A 25,032-nucleotide genomic window follows, 5' to 3' on the forward strand; every position below is an offset into this window, starting at 1 on the left:
ATAAGGAGTAAGGACATTGCTTCAATTGGGCTACAATACTGTCTCCGATTGCCACCATTCGGTGATGAATTTTCGAATACCCTCTTTGTCTTGTCATATGTACATTTCAAGTGGCTTGGTAAGGCATCTTAGAGGAACTGCATATACAAACAGTGTTGAGAGCGTTTATAGGGATTGCACAGAGTATACAATCATTTTGCATCTTCCATATGTATATGCAATATATATGTATGTATAGATGTATATGTTTATGGAGAATTACATTTTACTAAACAATGAGATGTACAATACCGAATGTACTATCAGGATTTAGGTGACCTGATCCATCACACTGTGATACACTAGATACACCTTCTCAGACCCATTTCAACGGACCATCCCCAGCGGGGGTCACAGAATGTTTGATCCTCTTATCATTCTCTTTCAGATCACTTCCCAGGGCTGGCGAAGGTGAAGGCGAAGGTTTGGGCGATGTGATGGAAGTTGTGTTTAATGGTCTGAGAGATTCCAAGCCTGCTTTGGAGACTCGTCGGCCGGGTTGCAGGGTCGTACGATCCACCGGAGCTCTACGATCACAAATATCGCATTTCAGAAAATCAGCTTGATATTATCGATTGAGTGCTCCAGCTCCGTATTCCCGAGTATTTGATGTATAGATAGACGACAAACTCACCTTCGATGATGTACCCATTGACCATTCTTCCTAACTTCCCTCTCATCCCCTACTTGTCTCCTTTTCTTATCTGCCTCATCTTCATCGTCAACTTCATCCTTCCCTTTCTCCTCTGATCCATCATGAGAAGCACCGCCGCCAAGGGGTGTCATTCTATTCCTATTATTGTGTGAGGTAATGTCCAAACTATGCGACCAAGTAGGCGGTAAACTCTCCCTAGTACGATTATTGATTTTCCTCCTTTCCCTTTCTTCCTCTCCTCCTGAACTATCCCCACCGTCTCCTACGGTAGGTTTCCTATTGGAAGATCCATGTCCATGTGATGACGAATCACCATGGACTCCACCAGATTGCTTCAATCCCAATTCAGATTCTTCAAATTGCATCAACTCGGCCACAAATCCTATATTCGGGGATATCCCTTTACGACGTTCTGCCACGTACGCATAAGACGTTTTGAGGGTCCATGCATTAGCATGAATCAGGTATGCTAAGACGACTGTGACGGATCGCGATTTGCCGGCTTTGCAGTGTACGTAGGTTGGGGCGGAATGCAATCTTGCGTCGTCTATGTTGTAGCAAAAGAAAATAATCAATGATCAGCTCGATATAACGGGTATGGACACGCAAGCAGAACAGGCAAAATTATTGTAAGACGAATGTAAAAATCACTATAAGAGAATATTGAGCAACTCACCTAAAAATCCACAAGATTCCCTCATTCCCCTCCCCACTCCCGACTCTTCCACAATATCCCTCATAGGTATGCTATGATACTTATCAAAGTTCTCCTTCAACTTCAGATTCGAATCATCATTACATTCAATCGCCACATTCAATATCCTCTTTATACCCAATTTCTTCAGATAATTTACATCTTCCGCAGTGGTAATTTCAGGTCCGAGGTAAAGGAAAGAAGGTAAGATGGTAGATACAATAAATGGTGCAATACCATTCTTCCCACTACCATTACCGTCTTCTGGATCTGAATCAGAACTGGATGATTTGTCTTTGGTAAAGTTCCATGATTGTCCAGGTAATGGTGTTCTAGGTTGTTGAAGATCCTCATCTCTACCTACAAAATGCTTGACATCACCAAAACTACTAGGTGAAGGAGGTAATTTCGATTGTTCATGGCATAATGTCTGGAACGAACCGGATCCGGATATTCGATTGGGCGATTTTGGTATATTCAATGTGAATCCAGGTGATCGAGGGGATCTTAAACCGTTGTTGGTAGAGAGAGTATTGACAGAAAGTAAGTCTGATTTGGACCTTGGACCGCTGAAACCTACGCTGGGTGTAGGGGGCGGTTGATCATGATCTAATTTGAAGGAACTGGTCGTAGCGCTCTTTAAGGGTTTATCAAGATTCAAACTGAGTTTAGGAGTGCGACGGGAAGTTGATGGACCATTCATATGGTTCGCATTACCTCCTGTGATCGATAAAGAAGGGAGATTACGTCTGGTATTACTCTCAGGTCGAAGGGAAGGCATGGATGGTCGATGATTGATTCCCTTTGGAGGAGATGAGGGTGGGATTGGAGATGGAACAGGTGATATATCGTATGCTGGAGCTGATTTCGGTGGGGGTAAAGAGGTAGCTAAAGACGGTCGAGCAGAAATACTATCCTCTCCGCATACTAATACATCTTGAGCATTTGCTGAAGTAGCCACGCTTGTCCAACCACCTTTGAGAACCTTGACCGACGAGTTTCCATCTTCGAGTAGACCATTTATTATGCCATACAGAACTTTTGCTAACTCGTCCAATGCTGTTGATCCTACAATAACTACGTCCAGCTGTTTATCAGTCTCCAGATTGTCCCAGATTGATCTTCCAGCTTGTGTAGATACGAAACCTCCTAGAGATTCCCAATTTGTCGTACTTTGACCACCGGGCGATCTTCTCAATCTCTTGAATATCAGAGAAGGTATAGAAATATTGGCAGAGCGGGGTAGGTGAGAATCAAGGAACGATCCCAATGGTCTAGTATCAATGATTAACAATTGCGGAGATGTCTGGAGTAACCTCAATGTATCGTCGACAGAGATCGTTTGACCTTCGAATGCAGTTAATGATTGTTGTTGTTGTTGGATCTGAGAATTGCGCATATAGTCAGGAGTGGGGAATCCAGTTGACTCTTTCTCGGAGTCAGAGGCGGGTAAAGGTGAATCTAAAGGCCTAGCTCTAAGGTTCTGTCTAACGGTTTTACGGAGGAGCGATAGATCTTGGAGTTCGTTGGAAAGGGAGCTTGCACCTGCCAACCCAAGTCGATCAGTCAAGACACTTTATCGTAATTCGTGTGAGGGTTGGATGATAAGTTAGTAGTCAAGGAGATGTGGACTCACTATCACTGATAACGGAACTAGCAGTCAACGGTCTATTCGCCTCGATATCATCCCGCTGTATCACTATCTCCTCATCCAACCCTATCGTATCTCGTGCTTTACCAAGGTTCAGCGGAACAGGTCGCTTCTTTGTACCGACAGGACTCTTCGAAGAGTCTCGACCTATCTTTAAGGCTAACGGAGTGGATTTCGAACGGGTAGGGAGTAATCCATCTGTTTTCTCGTTGGACTTCGTGGGCGAGGGAGCTTTGGTTTGAGAATGAGATGAGAAAAGGTGTTTGGCTGATGTGGACGTAGACGAAGTGGGTTTAGGCGAATCGACCAAGTAAGGTAATCGAGGTGAAGAAGATCTTGAAGATGAGCTTGAACTAGGTGATCCGTTGGCATAATTGAATTCTTCAGCATCGTAGCCGTTATTTGATCCTAAGAATCCGGGATAGAGCGCTGTGGTCGATATACCATGTTCATTCGGAGGAGGTGGTGGTGGGGTTGATCGATAGGATTGAGAAATAATCCGTTTGGGACTTTCCATACCTGTTGGCATCCTACGAGCTTGATTTATACGACGATAACTATTGTACTTTTGATCCAGACCTGAACACTAATGATATACAGTCTTGAGATTTTAATGCTATATTGAGGTTTGTTGCACAGATCAATATGATTTGTTTATGTTTATGGACTAGCTGAGCATGATCTTTCTCCGGTGTTGCTTCACGCAACCAACCTTTATTCCTTCGACCCTTCTTTTCCGGTCGTTCCAATGTTATTCGTGATCAAACGCGTAGGTCGTGTTGATGGAAATATGCGAGAATAGCAGTGTGATGCTAGAAGTACAAAGAATGGCTATGTTATGCAGATGAAAGGAGGAGGGTAAAAGGGGTAGACCACTTGTGTTGCTGATGGTATATCATGGTTGTGTAGTGACAGTGACAGTAGTATATCTGATACACATCTCTCACACCTGACCGACGCGAGGGAGTATTACCAAATAGACCGAGTTTCAGAGTGGCACATCCCTGAATGTAACGAGTTTAAAACCATGATCAACGCACAACGTAAAGACTCATTTACCCGATGACAGGTCACAAGATAGCAAGCATCGATGCCAATGATAATTAGTGAGTAGGCTACACTGCTGTACCATCTGTTTGTACATGGCATGTAATGGAAAGTCAGTCATGTCGATCGCCATCCCTCTCACAGACACACCGGACATTCTGATCGGTCAAAGGTACATGGCCCTTGTCCCTTGTTCCTCCCAAGCGGTTAAGCTTATATATCGACATGTGCGATATCTTCTGAGCGGCAGAGACAAAGATATACAATGCATGAAGATACTACATGAAATCGTCATCGCTCCACTGTTCCCTCTCCGCAAAGGCTTCTTCAGTGAACATCCCGTCGTACGAACGAGCCTTCTTCTCTTCTTCCCATATCTTTTTCTGCTCTTGTTCCTTCTTTGCCTATACTCAAAAATCAGAATTAGTACACTTTTGAGTTGAGTGGATGAAAGCCAGTGGCTTACCCTATCTAAGGCGTCCGCTTTCTTCTTCTTCCCATCTTCCCGCAATCTATCCTGTCGCTCTGCTTCGTGATCCACTTCTTTCTCTATCTTCGTTTTGTTCAGTCGGTTGACAACGGCGTTATCTCGTGAGGGTACATGCACTGAAGAAGTCATGGATCAGCATATGACTGGAACGTTGCAGCCGATCAATAAAAGACCGACAAAACGACCGGCCTGACCCATATGGGCAGGGCACTCACCTCGTTTCACCTTCTTATCAGAATGGAATGATACCTGACCGACAGCCATATCACCTGATTTCTAAATTAAAGATTGGTTATGAGCTGGTCTTCATCACAATCCGCGCTCTAAACAGCTCACTTTCAAGTTCGTGAACGGTGTATATATCACCTTCAATTGGTTTCGTCAGCGCACGAAGCAGATTCCCCGCTAAGTCGAGCAGCTCACAGTTATGTTATCTTTCTTATTCCCTTAAATCTCAAAGTAAGCTATAGATCCACTCTCCAGTCGCATGGGCTAACAGCAGCTCACCTTCTATACTATTCGCTTTCACTAGCTGAGACAGATCCATCACCAAAGCAGGAGGAAGTTTATCCCATTCTCCATGCGATTGCTCGGGTGTCTGTCGTAGATACACATGTGCGGATGATAGCTTACTGCGATGCGCATAGTGATCAGCTTCCCCTGTGGATCTCTGCATCCGTCAATTTGCTTACTCTACATGAAACCATATATCTGTTGGCAAGCCATATTTCAACAATTCTTCATCTGTTCGACCATTATCAGCTAGAGACCAACAGGAAGGAAAAATCAAGTAACGGACGGACTTTCGACTTTATCTCTGCCCCTGAACATCAATAAGATCATACGTCAGCTCATGAAGACTCGACGGCCATGAGTCTATGCTAGCTATCGCTTACATGTATATGGTAGCTGGCGGACTGACAGCTATGATCATGTATCAGCTATCGGTGTCCGTCTAAAACCTCCTAGCTGAACATACCCTTTGATATGAAGAAGATGACCATTGCTCCTACTCGTTGCGTCCCTGTTTCTTTGTTTTGCGTGGGATTTTATCAGTCTTGTGGAACCGCTCTAGATCCTCGTGATGTTATATTTTTGTATAGCTTACTGTTCGCCCGATGATGTATCAAAGAAGAATGGAAATGTCGAAATACACCTTGGACCTTTGGGTTTCAGGTGAACGTCCTCCACCGACCCACTCGTCTGCACCATCTGAGCTAATTCCGTGATTGCCGACCAATGTGGCACTCGAGGTAATGATGCCCCGCGTTTTTGATTTCTTCAGACTTGTATTGTACGGGTACGAACGAGGCTGCACGTCCAATGTTCATGTTGTTCTTCCTTCTAACCGAAAATATCGAGATCTTAAACGGACGAAGCACCTGACAATCCCAAGTGTCTAGCTTTGGGGAAATCGCTGGAGGATCCGGTCAAGATGTCTTCGGTAAGCTAGCTGCTCCTCACGTAAGGTCGATCCAGCTGACCATCCTATATCATTCTGGTCCTAATGGGCAGATCGACGAATTTGCTATACCTAACACGATACTTCGTCATTTTGATTTATCCGATACACCATGGACCGAACTCACCTCACCTTCGATAGAAGATAGGAGGAAGAAGCTACCAGATGGGAAGTTGTTCTTTGACAGGTTGTTGGAACTGGTTGGACTGGATGGTAAGCTTTCACTTTCCCCCCTTTGTCAATTCGAAAATGAGAGTTGTATGACCGATCATAATGATGGTTTACTAGGTGCCTCGTTGTACCCACCCAATACACCTGCTGGTATACGTAGATTACTCCATTCGATCCAGTCTCTCGAACTAGACCGTCTGAAGAAAGATTGTTTCTATTACTACCTTCTGAGAGATTACGATTTTTCATCACGTATAGAACCTTCTATGGATGTCGATGGAGAGGAAGATGGAGATCTCACTGTCATAAGCAGAGTACCTAATGGCAATAATACATTCGGGAAAGCACAATCGTTCGCAAAGAGAAGATGTATGCCTCTTACCTGGATTAGATTCATGGATGGTTATTGGGCTTTGGATCATGGTGTATACGATGTGAGATGATTTCTGCCCATTCTTCTGGCTCAAAGCAAACTTTACTAACCCAGGTGTGATCCGTGAATGATTATCATAGACTGCGGTATCATCACTCTCCGATCCATCAATAACAACACTCAATTTCGTTCCTTCGATCCTTCAAACGCTTTACAAAAGCGTCTCACCTTCTTCCCACTCTTTAACCCTCATTCACAATTTCCTCAACTCGACTCATCCAGAATTAACAACAAGGGAAGAAGAAGATATACGGTTGGTCGCTCTTTGTTCAACTGGAAGTATCTCTCAGGCATTTTCGTTGATCAGATCAAACGAAAGTCCAGAAGAGAGGAAAAGACAGAGAGAATTATTATGGTTATGGATTTTAGGTTGTTCCCCAGCCAGTGGAGAAATACAGACCAAATCGTTAAAAGAACTGTTACATATCCCATTATCATTTGAAGAGAATCAACATCTTGTTGATTTCCTTGTTCGACCACCTAAACGAAATATTTCTTCGGAGGGGTTAAGCTTGTTACATGATTTGATCACTTTACGATTAATCCATCAAGGACAATATTCCGAATCTCTGTTGTTGGACAAACAACTTTCTGGACGTGGAACGACAAACACGGGCGATGAGAAACAACGTCAGAATAGGAGAGAAATGGTTAGAGAGTTCATATCGATCTTACCTAAAGCTCAAAGGGATGCTCTGTTAGCTGATCAAGAATCGAATAAAGAAAAAGAAACCACTCAAGTTAATGGTAATGGAGCTGGATCTGGATCAAACGAAGATATAGATATGTCATCTTCATGGGTGAACGTGAATGTACCTTCAAATGGTCCTTCATATGCTCAAATAGCTTCTGAACCACCTTCAATACCTATTCCATCGGCTGTCCCTCCCGAACCTACCCCAGCACCCACACCTGTCGCTGCTCCAACACCTATCAGACCATCTACTACGCACACATCTTTATTCACTGCATCTCAAAACCCGTCTGCACCTTCACCTCAAAAACCTTCTTCACCATTCTCCGGCCCACCAAGATTCTCCAATACTGCCGGTCCATCCGTACAGGTCCCATCGCCTCGAAGAGTCTTATCTGGAAGTCCATTCAACTTACCACCTAACTCGAAACCTAAAGGTAGTCCTGCCGCCTCTTCCACGCCCAGATTGCCTAAGACTATCATAAACGATGATGATTTGGAAGAAGAAGATGATGGCTCTGTGCTAGGTAGGAGGAATACTCGAGCCAAAGGGAGGGGTAGTGCTCGATTAGGTAGAGGTGTATCTATGAGCGTAGAACCTGAGCCTGTATCAGAGCTCGAGAACGTAGAGGAGAATCATCCAATCGAAACTATCAACGAAGAACCTTCTTCATCCGCCCTCGCGCAAAACAATCACGAAGCACCTCCAAGATCGATAAGGAGATCTAGAAAGGTAGTCTCAGGCAAGGAGAAGGAGAAGGAGAGGGAAAGTACGATAACTCCACCTAGATCTAGAACTAGACGGACGTCTACGGTCGAACCTGTTACACCTGGGTTGAATGGAATGCCCGGTGCGTTTGGAAACACGCATTCGGATGAAGAGATGCCTCCACCTAGGTTACCTGAGAGTGTACAGAAAAGCGGTAGATCACGTATAACGAGATCTGCATCGAGAGCTATACTAGATGAAGGTGAAGAAGAAGACAAACATTCACCACCCCCCACTAAGAAAACTAAATCGGCTTCGACTTCGACGAGGAAAATCACATCTTCCAGATCAAGAGCGAGTTTAGCTCCTTCTGATATATCAGAAATTGGAACTGGAACTGGATCGGTCAGAAGATCAACGAGGAGTAGAACGGCATCGGTAGCTCCTTCAGAAAAAGGTAGTCCGACACCTAGTCTCGGAGAGAGAAGTACCACCGGGACCGGGACTGGGAGGAGGACGACGAGAGCGGGTAGTGCGACACCTAGGCAGAGTACGAGAAGTAAGAAGTAGTCTGTCTGGGTCTGTGGATGTTTCATGGTAGTAGCGATAGTAATGTATGTATGTTCAGATGATCATGATGATGATGAGATGCATTGAGCGTCACGAAAATACGGTAGTCACCGTTGACGCGGAGTCCGGTTGAGAACGTCATAGCGGTTTGGGAAAAGTATGTACTCGGGCACTGTACCATGTTTGTCAAAGTATGTAGTCCCATAACGTATTGATTTGGAGAACAACATAGATTCTGGACAATTACCACCATCGCTACCTTACTACAGTGTTCTGTTCCTCCTGAAAGTCACTTAGAAAGGTATATACATATAACCTGCATCTCCCGAGTGAAATGACCTCTTCGACCAAACGACCTTCATCCCCTTCCTCATCTTCACCAACCCCGAACGAACCTTTCAAGAAACCACGTCCATCCTCACCTCAGAAAAATGTATCACTCCATCAATGGCTTCACCCCACTGCCGCTCCCTTACTACTCACCCATTCTCCACCCCTCCATTCGTCATCATCAACTTTCTTATCATTCACAATATCCTTCCTACCTCCTTCGCACATCACCACCGTCCAATCGTTGGAAAAAGAATGTCGACGCATAGTACGCGAGCTGAACGTTGTCGGTCTGGTAGGGGACATCGTATCGAAAGGTGATGAAGGAGCTTTCCAAGATGGAGAAGGGAGAGCTCCAGGAAGAGGGAGAGAGTCGGGCAAAGAGAGGATTAGAGAACCTGATCATAGGATTTGGGGGGTTAGGACATTGGGATTGAGGGAGGGTAAAGATGGCACTGGAGGTGAAGGTGACTATCAAGTGAGCTGAGACTGCCCGTTTGAATGAACCGATCTTAACTCAGCTGGGTTCTCCATGTCAATCTGACGAATGAAGCTGATTCTTGATCTGACGTAGCTCCTCGAAGCTTCTTTCGACGATAATGAGAAATACGGCGGTCAAACTATCTTGAAAGCCTTGAGGGAGAATAATGGGATTGACGTATTGAGCGTGTGCTGTAGATGGGTAAGTCTGAAGTGGAATCTCTCATCTTGTAAAACCAATATATAGGCTACGATGGGATTACCCAGCTGATGATGAAATCTTGTGAGGATAGTATGGTGGAGATATGATAGGAGTGAGTAAATCATGCTACAGACCATATATGTTCTATGGACAGATGTTCATAGAGATTATCCTAAATAGCCAATCCGATTCCAACATATATCAACTACAGTCCTCACTTCTCTCAAATCTACCCTCAAGCTCATGACATTGAGAGATCTACGCACGAATTTGGAAGCATTGGATGAAGAAATCAGTTCATTACGATCAAGTCTGATACCCATCGCTGCAAAAGGGGATGGTAACGGTGTACAGAGCGGTGATAGCAACGATAAAGGGAAGTATGACAATATCGAAGACGAGAAGCAGCTAGAAAGGTTGGTGGTCGCTAGGGAACGAACGAAGGATTCTTTGGAGAAAAGATTGAGCAAAGGGAGTTGAACCGGTTATCGACACATGACGCTGAACGAACCATGTTGTAATCATCCCAGACCATCTCATCTTTTTCGCCTCTCATCTTACCCTGTTGGAGGTAAGGTTCTGAGGACATCGCTCCATCTTCGACCCAGAGACAAAATTGGGCACATGAAAGAAACGAGATAGACGTAGAGTGGAGAATCCATGAATGCATAATGCAATTTGTTGTATTTTTGTACCTGTACTTTTGACACTGTCGTCGCTGAGCTATTGCTCATACTCCATATCCCTGAGATGCCCATACTTCAACTCCTTTTCCTTTTCTGAATTCGAATATGATTACTCGTTGATCTTGGCGAGGATCTCAGCATCTTTGAAAAGGTGGTATTCCTATTTACGACGACAGTAAAGGTAAATCAGCATAATGTCCATTTTGGCATCATTATTTGAGATTCCTTCCACATCCTGTAAATCTCTGCTCTTCAGATCACCCCTGTCCCCGGATTCCTGTTGCTTTCGCGCTACTCTGACCTGTGATATCAAGATATATACAACTCACCTCCTCTCCTACCTTGATGGGACTTCCACCCCAACCAGGCAACAAGACTCTATCACCGACCTTCACGCTAACTGGGTTCACTACTCCCTCTTTGTTGGGAGCACCTGGACCGACTGCGATCACGGTAGCTTCGGGAAGGGGCGATTGGGTGGCTGATGAAGGGAGGAAAATACCGGTAGCGGTTTTCTATGAAAGATGGACACAAGTCAGTATATGTCCACATGAATACATGATTTAAGAATTCTGTTTCTCCAAACCACAACAGGAATCTAAAGGATGATAATACTGACAGTCTCAGCCTTGAATCGCTGGACCAATACTCGATCGAGGAGAGGTTGAAGGGATTTGATGGATTTGAAGGTGGCGGACTAGATTGAGAGATGCGTTAGCTGATTCGGAACATTTGAAACCGGATCGAAAAAGTGTGATATGATATGGCCTGTCGTATAAAGCACGCAGCAACCTGATCTACTCACCATTTTGAGAGGCTATTGGATTGTTGTGAGTGAGATGAGGTTTCCAGAGTTGACTTGAGAAAAACAATCTCTCAGTAAATAACAATCTTACCTTCGGCCTTGCTCAATCCAAGATTTCTAGACATTTCCTTTGGTGTGTATTTTCACTTTCCCACGGGTGTACATTATTCCGGATTACCGATTATTTCCATCCGATCTTTCTAGTAAACTGACTTTTGTCGCTGCTGCTGACTTATTGATTTTTACACCACCATCCAAAGTTTCATCCTCTTTTTACCTCTCTTTCCATATCTAAAAAGGTCTTTGCCACCCATAAAATCATCCACGATGAACGTGCTCCGATCGCGATCTGCTCTTCCCCGACCCGCCAGATTACTCCAATCTACCTCCGCCATCACCAAGAGAGGTTACGCATCCAAAGATGTCGTCTTTGGAAACGATGCCAGACAAGGAATGTTGAAAGGTGTTGATATTCTTGCTAAAGCTGTTAGCGCTACTCTCGGTCCCAAGGGAAGAACCGTCATCATTGGTAAGCTAGTTGACGCACTCTTCTGTACAGAAGAGCATGTAGCTGATACTCGAAACAGGCCAAAGTTTCGGTGGACCAAAAATCACCAAAGATGGTGTATCTGTAGCTAAAGCTATCACCCTTAAAGACCCAGTAGAGAACCTAGGTGCTCGGTAAGCTGCCTGCTGTTCATTCTCATTGCTGTAGCTGACTCCTTGGGCAGTCTCGTTCAAGACGTTGCCTCCAAGACCAATGATACCGCCGGTGATGGTACGACCACCGCTACTGTCCTTGCCCGAGCTATCTACTCTGAAGGTGTGAAGAACGTCGCTGCTGGTTGTAACCCCATGGACCTTAGACGAGGTGCTCAGAAGGCTGTTGACAAGGTTCTTGAGGTCCTTGAGACCAACAAGCGAGTCATCACCACCAGCGAGGAAATTGCCCAAGTGAGTGTAGCAGGCACTTTCCATAAATCAAAACACCTACTGACGAAGCCCATGCTCTTAGGTTGCCACCATCTCCGCTAACGGTGACACTCACGTCGGTGCTATCATCGCCCAAGCTATGGAGAAAGTTGGCAAAGAGGGTGTGATCACCGTCAAGGAGGGACGAACCATTGAAGATGAAATTGAGATCACCGAGGGTATGAGATTCGACCGAGGATTCCTTTCACCATACCTCATCACCGACGCCAAGAACCAACGAGTTGAGCTGGAGAAACCATTCGTCCTCTTGTCCGAAAAGAAGATCTCAGCTTTGCAAGATATCTTGCCATCTTTGGAAATCGCCGCCCAGACCAGACGACCATTATTGATCATTGCTGAAGATGTTGATGGAGAAGCTTTGGCCGCTATCATTTTGAACAAGCTCAGAGGTCAACTCTCAGTCGCTGCTGTCAAGGCACCAGGTTTCGGTGATAACAGGAAATCGATCTTGGGTGATATCGCCATCTTAACTGGTGGTACCGTCTTCACCGATGAGTTAGATGTCAAACTCGATAAAGCCACACCTGATCTTTTTGGTTCTACCGGTTCAGTCACCATAACCAAGGAAGATACTATCATCCTCAACGGTGAAGGTGACAAGGCCAATATCCAAGCTAGATGTGAACAGATCAGAGGTGTCATCAACGATGCTACCACTAGTGATTACGACAGGACCAAACTCCAAGAACGATTGGCCAAGTTGGGTGGCGGTGTGGCTGTCATCAAAGTTGGTGGAACATCTGAAGTTGAGGTCGGAGAGAAGAAGGACAGATACGATGATGCTCTTAATGCTACTCGAGCGGCTGTCGAGGAAGGTATCGTCCCAGGTGGTGGTACCGCTCTTTTGGTAAGTACTCAGTTGCACATACACACATATGATACTATCTCATCGAAAAGTATCGCTAACTTTTCTTGTTGTTTGATGTATATAGAAAGCTTCCATTCAACTTGATAACCTCAACGTTGACAACTTCGACCAGAAATTGGGTGTATCAATGATTCGACAAGCTATCCGACGACCTGTCCGAACCATCGTCGAGAACGCAGGTGAAGAAGGATCGGTAGTCGTCGGTAAATTATTATCAGAAGAATTCTCATCGAAAGATAAGTTCAACTGGGGATACGATGCTGCCACCTCTCAATACAGAGATATGATCTCTGCTGGTATCCTTGATCCTCTCAAGGTAGTCAGGACGGCTTTGGTCGATGCCTCAGGTGTGGCCAGTCTATTAACTACCTCTGAAGCTTGTGTGGTCGATGCTGAGGAGAAGACTCCTCCTCCTGGTATGGGAATGGGAGGAGGAATGGGAGGTATGCCAGGTATGGGAATGATGTAATAGGTTTTACGATAAAGTAGAAGAGGTGCATCGGAAGGAGAAGTAGTCTTAATCATGTTATACACAATCAAAAAATCTAAAAGGATGCCTTTGGGGCAAATTTATATATTGCATTTTTGCATCAACGTTTTGGTAATCATCTTATGAATGTCATTCCCAGCTCAGCTCAATATGATTAAAATTATGATTGGCACAGATACTTTGGCTTCCCTGTGCGTACATAAATGAAAATGCTCAATCTATCATCGATGCATGATTTCAGTCGCACAATGAAGGACGATCGTTGATTAAGCCCGTGGCACTTCTGCCTCGAGTTTCGTCCGAACACTGCTCTTGAGTGATAAAGTATGTATGTATCGTCTCCGCAAGCAAAGTCACAACAAGCAAGGCATCAAAATATAAATGGGGGAACTGACTCTTTAAGTAAGGTCACGAGGCTGTATATAACATGCAGGTTGGCTTGTATCAGCCATAGGCAATTCGTGAATCAATAGGCTTTAATCCTATTTAAGTGACCTTCTATCGAAGTCAGAAGGAATCCACCCCTTAGCCTTGAGAGAAGCATCTATCTGTGCCAAACCTCTATCAAGTCTTGTCCACATTTCATTCCTCTTAGAACACCAAACATTCAAATACGCCTCAGCCGTTGGCATCTCTCATTCGAGCTTGGAATGACAGTCGAGTTCGGTGCGGTTGTACCAGCAGTCAAACTTGCATTCCAAATTGAGTCCACCACCCCACTGGCTCCGATATCATTTAATCCACCATCTTTGAGAGTATTTTCGAAAGTTCCTCTTTCATTTATCACCCATGCCAGCTGAGAGTTGGTTTCGTCACTCCACTCTTTGGCCTTTCTCAACCCACGTTCCAACTTCTTTACGATATCGATGTATTCCCCATCTTACCACATGTGCCCCTTTACCACGAGCTCCGGTGCGAAGGATTTGAATGTCGTGCAAGTCGGAAAGAGATCGCTATCCTTTCTTGTCAGTTTGGGTAGGAAGAATCTCGTTGGACCGTGGTACACATAAAGCACACAACATGAGTATCTGAAGATTCTCAAGAAACCCAAGGAACCCAAGCAAAAGAGCTTTGAAAAACTCCCTATCTCACCTTTTTCTCGTGATTCAATCTAGCGTATACCTCTGCCTTAGCCAGACACATGTCCAATATACAGGTTTTGTCTGAAGAGATCCTGCAGTCACTCTCCAGGAAGCTCGAAGACGCAGTATTCCATTTACCAATACGCTTGCCACTCACGACTATACATCTATTTGCAAATCAGGTCTATAAATATGAAGTAAGATATCAGATTCAGTCTCAGATAGTTCGCAGGCCCAGCACCTCGATTTCTTCCGCTCTTATACTTTATACAATCCCTCACAACTTCTATTTCACTCTTGTCTCGGTTCCTCTTCTTCATCAGTCGTCTGCTGTGGACTCAGCACCATTTCCTCTTCGTGTACGATCGCCAATGCCAACACCGTCAGAACGCTGACCACGAGGTTGAAAATGAATACTAGATGTAAGCCATGTTCGTATGCTCCCACGGCGATGTCTCGGTTAGCCGGTGAAAGTTGAGGTATCGATGAGGTGGAATGTCGGATTTGATATATGATCTGTAAGAGGTACATGTTCATGACGTCAGTACGTATGATCACTGAGGACGATACACCAAAACTGTGATCACACTGGATTAGGTGTGTGAGTGTGTGAGGGGTTCATTATTGGGCTCACCTCGGAAGCATCAGGTCCTTTTATATTCCTCTCCAGATCCCTCTGAACGACGAATTGGACGATAGCTGCACTAATAGCTACACCCAATACTTGACCGACCGTTCTAAAGAGGTATGACACTGTGGCGAATTATTCATCAGCCTTCAGCCTCGGTTCTCCCTTCTACCACACTCAAGTCTTGTGATCAAACGGTATCCATTACTCACTACTAGTAGCCACAGCGGTCTCACTTCTATCCCTCCTCGTTATATGAGTCATGAGCGCCACCAGACTCGTGGTCAATACACCAGCATAGCCAAACCCTCCTGGAGCCTGAGCGAGCCATGTCAACCAATCTGGCGAATCCTTCTTCCAAGCTAACATGCCTATCGAACTTATGACCATCAAACTCGAACATCCAATACCTAAAAACCAATATTTGCCTGTATGTCTCATCCTCCATCCGACAAATAGCGATCCTACACCGATCAATATCGAATTTGGCAAGAGGTGCGCACCAGCATTGGAAGACGATTTATTTTGAACAATGGTGAAAAATAACGGCAAATTGTATAATACCGAATATTGTCCTGAAACCATGGTAAACGATGAGATGGCGATTGCTAATGGGGTACGACGAGTTAATAGCTTTAGAGGTAAGATCGGTTCGGGTGAATAGTATTTCTCGACTAGGACGAATGCTATCGTGCAAATGGCTGATGCCGCGAGCAGTCCCCATATCAATGGATCTGAGAGTTTGTAATCCGTTCCGTCAGGTTTCGTTGTAGACGTCTTGATGGACATTGATAGGAGTAGAGATGCTACTGCTAAAGCCAGAGTCAGAGATCCCAGCCAGTCGATACGACCAAGCTGTTGTCGCCAACTAGGTGATTCCTCTGTATCTTGATTCGAAAGATTGGGAGTATTGACAAACGTGTATATGAACAGTGCTGCTATGAGAAGGAAGGGCACTTGGGCGAAGAAGGCTGCTCGCCAGCCGAAATGATCTGATATCCATCCTCCGACCGGCCCACCTAGTGCCGCGCCTACGCCCTACATCGTGATCCCGTCTCATGTCAGCGGTGTTATCATCGTTGGTCTGTATGACACGGGAAATATGGATCACTCACATATAGGATATTGACGTAACCCTGGTACATACCTCGATGTCTCAGATCCACCAGATCAGTCATCAAGATCGCACTGACACTTCCTACTCCACCTCCTCCTATGCCCGCTATGGCTCTAGCAGCGATCAGGCTGTTCATCGTCGGGGCCATCCCGCAGAAGAAAGTGCCAAGCGTGAAGAAGAACATGGCTGTCAGGTGTGCATTCCTCCTACCGATCAGATCGGATAATCTCCCGTATATCGGAGTGAAGCAGCAGACGGTCAGGAGATAAGAAGTGCCCAGCCATGACACTTGCGTTGCCGACTCGAAATGCGATCCGATGTCTGATAACAGCGTTGAGACCAAGGTCGAGTCGAAGGCGACCAGAAAAGTACCGCACCAGAGTGAGAAGCATATCAATCTGAATCGAAGTGCAGATAAGCCAGCGATATTGTGATGCTTCTTCGAAGGGGGATTGGATATCAGGGATGTCCGCTCGTCGGGTACTTGTTCATTGGCGGTCGAAGAGGTTGGACTCATCTTGAGATATAGGTGTATGGTATAGGTGACTGTGCTCGTAAGATGAAGTCCTCCTTTACCAAGAAAAACACTGGTTGCACGCAGGCGACAAAGCAAGGGAAAGAAAGTTGTGAGACGGATACTTTTTCTCTGCCTTCTTATCTATAACTCTAGAAATTACAATCTACTTGGTACAGATCTAATTTTTGGAGCGTTGGTCCGAGATGTTCGGTCAAAGCCGCCCATGCATGTAATTTAAATTATTCAGGGAGTATATATGACGACGATAGATAACAAGGTGGTGACATACAGACGAACCAGGTGCATGTATAGGCTAGACGATATAGTATCGTATCACTGAGCTCCAACTAGACGACTTGGGGAATCGATATATTTAGTGTTCGGTAATGATTGTTCTTGCATTGTGAAGGGTTATCTCAGTGGATTCCAATTTGCTTCGGGGTCGTACTGTTTGACCATTCGTTAGCAGTCAGGATTGGTCGAGCTGGGATGTGATTGAACTGATGTTGAGCGCTGGGCTCGGGAGCGGCGTATAAGAGAGATAGATGATGAAAAGACTAATGAATGATGAGCTTGATCCCTATCTGGTGGTTATCCATATGTTCGCGGAGTCGTGTGATGACATGGACCCAATGAGCTCGCTGGGGAAACGGGATCAAATCAGTCTGATGAGATTGGCGAGTTAGTATTGGGATGGGATGGGATGTGTCGATGTGGGCTGAGAGTGGGGGGAAAGAAGTGTCAAAGAGCTAAAAGCTTATCATCTCAATCAAATTCAAATCGTACTCAATAACAATCACCATCCTTGCTTGTCTACACCACTCCATCGTGTTGCAGACATTTAACATTGTATCAACAGCATTTTAGCATCTTACAGCACATCAACAGTATCCTCCGACTCGATGTTTCCTTAAATACCGTTTTCACGGAATTACCGACTACCAGCTACCTAAGTCCTTGTCCTCCCTTCTTCCGCATCACCAGCATTGAAACACCATCTGATAAGATGGCCACGCTGATGGACTACCCATCGAGGGTGATGATAGCAAATGCGCTGGGGTATATGAGTATAGGAAGTTGGTTATGCGCTCAATTGCCGTGAGTTGAGTTACTCCACCAGTTTCATTTGATTGAATTTGCCTCAGCAACGAGCTGATCAGACCTATTTTGTTGTTGCGTTGATAGGCAAGTCATAAAGAATGCATCTCTGAAATCCTGCGAGGGATTAGCACTGCCCTTTCTGTGTAGTTGGCTGTTCGGTGAGTCAAATTTCTTCCGTTAGATTAGTCCAATTAGTTGACCTATTGATGTTGAATCGTTTAGGCGATATAACGAACCTGATAGGATGTCTATTAACGGATCAACTACCATTTCAGGTGAGTTCGGAGTTGATCTCAGGCTGTGCAACGTATTTCCTCACTGAAGGCTTTGCTTCACCCTCCAGACCTATCTTGCCATCTATTTCTGTACCATTGATCTAGCCTTGGTTGGACAATATATCCATTATTCCAGACCATCTCCCAAGATCCCTCTTTCAGCTGGACAAACACCAAGATATGTGACGTATAACACCTTGATCTCTTCGCCCCATCAGTCACTCATCTTACCACCTGCTACCGCTCCTCCAGGGGTCAGTGGTCGGGCTCGTTCGTCCTCGGGACACTACATTACATCTTCTGTACCCAATACCGCTCGACCATCAAGGGGTAAACGAACCTCGACTTACAGTCACCTTCCACCACCAGATATAAACGTTACGTCCTCTTCGCCTGCCGACGGATCTTATGCGGCGATATATGAAGCTGCCCTGGACGTTGCGAGGGCAGCAGAAAGAGCGAGTCATAGAAGGCGGAGTAGATCGAAAAGGAGGAAATTATCTAGACAAGCTTCCACTTCGAATGTTGAAGAAGATCTGGCGGATAGTTTTCATTCGGAACTATCGAATAAATCATCTTCCACCATCAACGGCGGTGGCGGTGGGAGTCCGAGAAGAATGACTCAATCTACTGGAACACTGTTGAATGATAATAGAGGTAGATCAATCACTCGTTCGCCCATACATCCAATATCACCTTTGCCAAATACAAATACCATCTCTAACTCGACTTCATCCTCAAATGATGATCTAGATGGATTGCCCACGTCGGGCACATTAGGTCTGTACTTAGGTGGTATTGTTGGGGGTAATGGAGAATTGCAGAAGAGAGAGCATAAGAGGAGTCAAAGTCGGAGTTTGAGTTTGGTTAGAGGATCAGGAGGGAGAGGAGGTAGAAGAGCTGCTGGAGTCGCGTTTATGAGTCTGGGTTTGCTGGTCGGGTGGGGAGGATTATCAAATAGCGGGAATGGAAACGGAAGATCTGTTAAGAGTGTTGGAAGAGTGCTTGTTGAACCTTCTGGGGGATTATCAAATGTTTATCAACAATCATCATATAACAACCATCGAAACTCACACATCTCATCATCATCATCATCATCAGGATATGAACCATCATTACAGTTAGAAGCCGAAGATATCTCAGGATATATAGAAGGTATCATAAATACCAATCAAAGGGAATCACCTACCGCACCACCACCTCATCCACCCGATGAACCACCTTCGTTCCAACGGATTGTGGGGAGGATATCAGCTTGGGCTTGTACAACATTGTATCTTGCTTCGAGATTACCTCAAATATGGAAGAATGTGAGTAAAGGCACCACTTCTACACCACGCACACTAATCTCAGAGATATGACCATCCATTGTGACGTGTCACTGATTATTTTGTCTCACCTGCAGTTCCAACGTAAATCCGTAGAAGGACTGTCAATCTTATTATTCGTCATGGCATTCATGGGGAACGTAACTTATGTCTCGTCTATTCTACTGAACCCAGCCGGAGGTGGAGATCCAAATGAAGCTGGACATTATCTATTGGAGGCATTACCGTGAGTGAAGAACCTCATATCATTATTCACTTCACGCAAAATTACCCATGCTGATATGAACAACAGATATCTCCTCGGTTCAGGCGGTACGTTGATATTCGACATGACCATAATGATCCAATCGGTCATATATGGATCATCACCACCTCAACCTATCCCACCTACACCAATGGAAAGATCATCTCGACGTCGAGGTTATCTCGCCAGCAAGAGGAAATTGAAACATGTCGAAGATGGTTTCTCTCACCCTCACTTACAGCATGTTAGAACACATTCTTACACTCAGCAGGCCGCTATCGCTTCTTCTTCTAATCAGAATCAAAGTGAACGAACACCTTTATTACCTCCTCCGAATATACATAATAGTCTTGGCATAGAAACGAATCGAAGTAGAAGTAGGAGCAAGTCACCGGAAAAGGCGCAGAGTGGCAAGAGGACAGTAGATCATCATCGAGGTGGATAATGGCTCATCTCGAACGTGGATGAGTGCTCGACGAATATTGCATTGCTAGGTTATGGCTCGAGGGATGATTCTCACATATATCATATACTCATAGATGCTTGACATCATTATCTTAACGAATGAACGATGTTGTAATATATTTTGTTTAGAATGGTACTGCGAATGAGATGATATCGTGCCAACCCGATTCAGTAACTGTTAGACTCTTGTCCTGTAGGATTAAGGGTATTACTTGCTTGTATTACTGGATCCACGTGCCTATACGGCTAGGTGTATCTCCCTCCATTGATTTTTGAACCCCGGTGTATGCATTGAGGAAGCATGAATATTGGAGTATTTGATCGATGAGACTACTTGCTTGAGATACGGAGTGCAAGCAGGAAAATTCAACACGATCGAGCTAGGACTAAATCATGTGAAATACCAAAATCAACGGATCACTTGGATCATTATTGGAGGACAAGAGGTGATCCCGATTTCTATCAAGGGTGGACGGTCCTCTTTTTTATACATCTCTACTGGAGAAGACAGTAAATTTTCAAATGATCTTTCGAAATTCGTTATTCTGTGTTGCAGTGTGAAATGCGGTGTTGATCATACCTTTGTATGTAACTCTTCTTCTCGTCCGTCCATTGTCGTCGAACAAGGCAACTCCACACGCTACAGATATAGTATCGCACACGTATATATAGCAATTATATATGCCGCATCAATTGCCTCCTGTCATCTCTTCATACTCTTAAGCGAATTCCCGATGATGTCTGATCAATCTAACAACTCTCTAAGCTACCACAATTCGCTGGAAGAGTATAAAAGGAGATTAGAATGGTATGAAACCATCCTAATCAGTAGGAAAGAATCTCTCCCAGAACTAAGCTTTCAAGCACAAACCGAGACACATCCCAATGTCATCGGTACGTCAGGAATGAGAGCGCCACATTTCGTAGGAAGTACCCAATTCCAAGAAGGATTAGGTGAGACTGAACTCGGAAAGGAGTTGAGGGAAGTACAAGATTTCTTATTTAGATTAACTGCATATATCGATGAGACTTCTGAGCAATTGGGATGGTCAAAAAACCTGATGGAAAGAAGGGAATTTGATAATCTGTTTAATTACACTTTTCACCGTAACGGGGGTTCACAAGTCAGTAGACAGACCAAGCTTATCAGGAATCGAGATACGAAATTGTTAGAAGAGGTTACGGTTGTTCATGAAAGGAAGAAAATCAATAGTGGTAGACAAGCCATCAGTCATACTATTCTAGGACTGAAGAGTTCGGATATTGGCAATATGGTAGATTTCCATCTGAATACAGATGATCCATCAGAGTTATATTCTTCTATCGATACTGTATACGAATCGATCACAGGGAAAGAATTACTGGAATCGATGATTAAGTGTTATTCCTCAAATACGAAATACAATCCATCACTGTTAGACGATTTACAAATGAAAATCAATAAGATACCTGATGGTACCGGTAAAGGTCAAGATGCAAGTAAAATGCTGAAAGAGTGTTTTACGGATTTCCATGATTTCTGTAAGAAAAGGGATTTGGATATTGAATTACATCGAGATTCAACCTCGGGGAGAACGTTGATTCGGGAGATTAAATTGGATGATTACGTTAGAGGGAAAGAAAGTAAATTGGATGAGAAAGATAGAATTGATTGATGGTTATGATCAGCATCACGCGAAATTCTTAAATACACATGAATCCCCTTCTTTCCTCCCTCGGTTCTTCTTCATCCTGCTGATGTTTTCTTGCTTCAGCATTATCAAGATGAGTGAAGGAAGTAGCAGCAATATGTATATCAATCATGTACTGAGCACTGTGAGATGGTGTGTTCTTGGCAGATCCTGGTCCAAAAGGACCGATATTCATTGATTTCTTCCATAGTTCCCCGTCGTAGTCAGTCAGTTTTTCACGGTGACGCAGAGTGCCGTGAGAGAGCACCTGACAAGATCGTTATTCATCAGTAATTCCGACATTCAAACCGTGAATCTTCTGTGAGTTGATGACCCGTGGTGTCGGTCGCTGGCTTTGTGACAATCAACGTTGTTTGCAGAGATAGCAGAAGTCATTTGAGCACGAGTATAGAGCACGAGTATAGTCTTTATCTAGCCAAGCCAAACCAAGAGACGACACCGCCCGCCGGGACCATCCTCACGCGTGACCTTGTGTGTATGGTGTTACGTGATCCAAACAACATGACGCGTGTGCTCTTTTTTTTAAAGTTTATTTTCTGTCCGATTTTTTAACGTGGGATGGGGAAAGATACAGACGCACCATACACAGCCCGATTCATTTGCAAAAAAGGGAAAAACTCAGCTGCAGCCCACAGTCTTTTTGACTGACTGTGGAATGCACATGCTCATCAGATATATAAACATCCATCTCATTTTCGTATTGTTCTTAGCAAACATCTCTTCTTCATCCATACTACCTTGAAACCATTTCTACATTCTCATATTCCAAGCTGCAAGAGAAACAAAATGATGTTCACCACTAAGATCGCCGCTCTTTCCACCCTTGTCGCCGCTGCCAACGCGTTGACCATTAACACTCCTGTGAGTTGGCGTCTCTCCCTTTCTCTTTTCGCCGCAAATATCTATATCTCCCAAATCATATGGCTTCACGAGAGTAGACAGCTAACTTGTGCGTAACGTCTTAACAGGCCTCGTTGATCGAGTGTCAACCCACTTCCATCACTTTCTCAGGTGGCTCTTCTTCACCTTACTACCTCTCGATTCTCCCTGGTGGTCAAGCCAGTGCTTCTGCTGTGAGTCACACCTCAGCCTCGACATCGACATGACAGCTGATGCATATCCTACTTACATAGCTTGAGAACTTGCCCGACGCTGATTCGTCACCCGTCACTTGGACCGTCGATATCGCCTCCGGAACCAACGTGTGAGTCTCCCTGCTTCCTTCTTTCTTCTTCATTCCGCTGATGTCTTTTTGCTTCAGCACCATCAAGATTACTGATGGAAGTGGGAACATCGCCTACTCAGTAAGTACTTACAAACACAATTTAACATGTTTCCATCAAATACCTGTACCAAAGTACTAATTTTCCTCCAATTCCTCTAACAGTCCCCCGTCGTGATTCAAGCGGGTTCTTCATCCAGTTGTCTCGGCACCAACAGCGAATCTTCTTCTTCTGCTACTTCTGGCTCAGCCTCAGCTTCTTCAGGTGCTTCTACCACCTCTGGCTCAGCTGCTGCCTCTGGAACTGCCTCTTCTACTTCCAAAGCTTCTGGTTCAGCTTCAGGTTCAAGTTCCGCCTCAGCTGCCTCTTCCTCATCTTCGTCAGCCTCATCTGCTGCCTACCTCACCAAAGAGAACGCCGGTGCCGCAGCTATCGTCATGGGCTTCGTCGCTACTGCTTTGGGAGTCATCGCTTAAATTTGAGTAGACCTCAACCCTTATCCCTCTAGACGATATATCTATGTATATACAGATTTATTCATAGATTCAACGTATAAACGTATATCACGTATCACGTATTTTTACGGACGTTCTTTAATATCATAACTATCTCTCTTCTTCACTTTCCTTGATGAATGAATGATTGCGCTCGTTACGTGTTGCCAATGTTCGTTATCATGGACATTATTGGGTGCCTCGTGCCATGTCGATCTGTTGACACAGAGAGTGCACTTTTCTTGGAATACGGATAGCAGCAGATTTTTAAAGACGGCACGATATCAGTCCAGCTATGGGGGTGAATCACGTAAAGTAACTAAACTGCGATCTGATGCGATGCGATGCGTCATTCAGTTAAGCTCATGTTCTCTGCCAACTAATGTTGGTGGAGATTTGTATTTGTGTAAAATGCATCGGACCAAATATCACTCAATACCTTCATCGACTGAATGCTAAACCCGCTAAGCAGACTGTATCGAAGCCTGTCTACAATGCCCAAGCCTTCATCTTCTTCATCCTCATCTTTGCGCAGTAACGGTCAAAACGGTAAATACGAATACACACCAAATAACTACGCCGCGACCAAAAATGAAGTAGGGGTATTCACAACCCCTGGATATTCAGAGGATATCAAACCTTTATGGAAATTTAAGAATGCAGAGGAATCTGGGAAGAGCGCAGAGGGGATTTGGAAATTGTTCGAAGGGTATAGGTGAGTATGATCTACCCTTTCAAAACTTATGTATAGTTTACGAGCTGATGGATTAGATGAGATAGGGACAAAAATGATTTCGTAGGGTAAGTACGAGTATCACGGAATCTTGGCAGATATACACATGCACTTATACACAAAATACAACACTGACGAGGTACCATGCTTATGTTTGGTTATTTCAATTTGCTTGAATATACTGCAGCATGGACATATGTCGTAAATTCATTCAGATGGGTCGAACTCGCTCACTCCGCTATGCATTAAGACCAGGAGGAAGGAAATATGATCCTTCTACAGGTGAAGAACGCCAAAGGACAGGGAAAGTGTACGATCAAGGTAAACTGGAGGGAGCGGAGGTATATGAGAAGTGGTTAGGGAAATGTTGGGATGATGAGTGTTATAAGAAAGCTTGGGAAAGCTGGAGAGAGGGGAAAGACAATATTGAAGTCGTGAAGGATCAGTCGGATGTGGAAGACCCATGGGGGGAGGGAGATGAGAAAGACCAAGAGGAGAAGAAGAGAAAAAGACTCAGATCTGCTGTGAAGGGTGCACCTGAGGTAAAAGCGAAGGATCATCCTGGGCCGAAGAAGAGAACCAAGAAATCGTAGACCAGAACAACAGTAGAAGTATGGCTCACAAAACAAGGTGATGAGGTAACCTTCAGCATTGATCACCGGATC

General features: G+C 44.6%; 11 protein-coding genes across 11 annotated transcripts; 7 read left to right on the plus strand and 4 right to left on the minus strand.

The window, feature by feature from the left end:
* Window positions 1-355: 355 nt before the first annotated feature.
* On the minus strand, window positions 356-3,568 carry V865_008175 (uncharacterized protein; the record flags this gene model as incomplete). The annotated part of the gene is made up of 5 exons (XM_066231912.1): window positions 356-566; window positions 674-956; window positions 1,008-1,241; window positions 1,371-2,933; window positions 3,025-3,568. The coding sequence occupies 5 exons, from the start codon at window positions 3,566-3,568 to the stop codon at window positions 356-358; spliced, it is 2,835 nt and encodes a 944-aa protein (XP_066088009.1).
* Window positions 3,569-4,364: 796 nt separating this feature from the next.
* On the minus strand, window positions 4,365-5,580 carry V865_008176 (uncharacterized protein; the record flags this gene model as incomplete). The annotated part of the gene is made up of 10 exons (XM_066231913.1): window positions 4,365-4,490; window positions 4,553-4,692; window positions 4,792-4,852; window positions 4,913-4,942; window positions 5,000-5,022; window positions 5,084-5,208; window positions 5,269-5,320; window positions 5,380-5,399; window positions 5,473-5,500; window positions 5,556-5,580. The coding sequence occupies 10 exons, from the start codon at window positions 5,578-5,580 to the stop codon at window positions 4,365-4,367; spliced, it is 630 nt and encodes a 209-aa protein (XP_066088010.1).
* A 319-nt stretch (window positions 5,581-5,899) lies between these two features.
* Window positions 5,900-8,615, plus strand: V865_008177 (uncharacterized protein; the record flags this gene model as incomplete). Its single annotated transcript, XM_066231914.1, has 4 exons — window positions 5,900-5,910; window positions 5,980-6,251; window positions 6,327-6,643; window positions 6,723-8,615. 4 exons carry the CDS (start codon window positions 5,900-5,902, stop codon window positions 8,613-8,615), a joined length of 2,493 nt encoding a protein of 830 aa, XP_066088011.1.
* A 334-nt stretch (window positions 8,616-8,949) lies between these two features.
* On the plus strand, window positions 8,950-10,107 carry V865_008178 (uncharacterized protein; the record flags this gene model as incomplete). The annotated part of the gene is made up of 4 exons (XM_066231915.1): window positions 8,950-9,423; window positions 9,520-9,627; window positions 9,719-9,739; window positions 9,808-10,107. The coding sequence occupies 4 exons, from the start codon at window positions 8,950-8,952 to the stop codon at window positions 10,105-10,107; spliced, it is 903 nt and encodes a 300-aa protein (XP_066088012.1).
* Window positions 10,108-10,422: 315 nt separating this feature from the next.
* V865_008179 (uncharacterized protein) lies at window positions 10,423-11,121 on the minus strand (the record flags this gene model as incomplete). Its single annotated transcript, XM_066231916.1, has 4 exons — window positions 10,423-10,473; window positions 10,643-10,828; window positions 10,933-11,010; window positions 11,119-11,121. 4 exons carry the CDS (start codon window positions 11,119-11,121, stop codon window positions 10,423-10,425), a joined length of 318 nt encoding a protein of 105 aa, XP_066088013.1.
* Window positions 11,122-11,445: 324 nt separating this feature from the next.
* V865_008180 (heat shock protein 60, mitochondrial) lies at window positions 11,446-13,448 on the plus strand (the record flags this gene model as incomplete). The annotated part of the gene is made up of 5 exons (XM_066231917.1): window positions 11,446-11,647; window positions 11,706-11,799; window positions 11,850-12,072; window positions 12,134-12,958; window positions 13,044-13,448. The coding sequence occupies 5 exons, from the start codon at window positions 11,446-11,448 to the stop codon at window positions 13,446-13,448; spliced, it is 1,749 nt and encodes a 582-aa protein (XP_066088014.1).
* Window positions 13,449-14,842: 1,394 nt separating this feature from the next.
* Window positions 14,843-16,813, minus strand: V865_008181 (uncharacterized protein; the record flags this gene model as incomplete). The annotated part of the gene is made up of 4 exons (XM_066231918.1): window positions 14,843-15,067; window positions 15,186-15,304; window positions 15,392-16,217; window positions 16,295-16,813. 4 exons carry the CDS (start codon window positions 16,811-16,813, stop codon window positions 14,843-14,845), a joined length of 1,689 nt encoding a protein of 562 aa, XP_066088015.1.
* A 1,006-nt stretch (window positions 16,814-17,819) lies between these two features.
* On the plus strand, window positions 17,820-20,206 carry V865_008182 (uncharacterized protein; the record flags this gene model as incomplete). The annotated part of the gene is made up of 6 exons (XM_066231919.1): window positions 17,820-17,911; window positions 17,999-18,072; window positions 18,137-18,189; window positions 18,258-19,499; window positions 19,595-19,743; window positions 19,810-20,206. The coding sequence occupies 6 exons, from the start codon at window positions 17,820-17,822 to the stop codon at window positions 20,204-20,206; spliced, it is 2,007 nt and encodes a 668-aa protein (XP_066088016.1).
* A 757-nt stretch (window positions 20,207-20,963) lies between these two features.
* V865_008183 (uncharacterized protein) lies at window positions 20,964-21,881 on the plus strand (the record flags this gene model as incomplete). The annotated part of the gene is made up of 1 exon (XM_066231920.1): window positions 20,964-21,881. The coding sequence occupies one exon, from the start codon at window positions 20,964-20,966 to the stop codon at window positions 21,879-21,881; it is 918 nt and encodes a 305-aa protein (XP_066088017.1).
* Window positions 21,882-22,703: 822 nt separating this feature from the next.
* On the plus strand, window positions 22,704-23,616 carry V865_008184 (uncharacterized protein; the record flags this gene model as incomplete). The annotated part of the gene is made up of 5 exons (XM_066231921.1): window positions 22,704-22,778; window positions 22,886-22,990; window positions 23,051-23,121; window positions 23,179-23,221; window positions 23,305-23,616. 5 exons carry the CDS (start codon window positions 22,704-22,706, stop codon window positions 23,614-23,616), a joined length of 606 nt encoding a protein of 201 aa, XP_066088018.1.
* A 512-nt stretch (window positions 23,617-24,128) lies between these two features.
* Window positions 24,129-24,960, plus strand: V865_008185 (uncharacterized protein; the record flags this gene model as incomplete). The annotated part of the gene is made up of 3 exons (XM_066231922.1): window positions 24,129-24,349; window positions 24,415-24,435; window positions 24,555-24,960. 3 exons carry the CDS (start codon window positions 24,129-24,131, stop codon window positions 24,958-24,960), a joined length of 648 nt encoding a protein of 215 aa, XP_066088019.1.
* Between the last annotated feature and the right edge of the window lie 72 nt (window positions 24,961-25,032).

This window comes from Kwoniella europaea, chromosome 3, assembly GCF_036810445.1.
Source record: "Kwoniella europaea PYCC6329 chromosome 3, complete sequence".
Classification (NCBI taxonomy): Eukaryota; Fungi; Basidiomycota; class Tremellomycetes; order Tremellales; family Cryptococcaceae; genus Kwoniella; species Kwoniella europaea.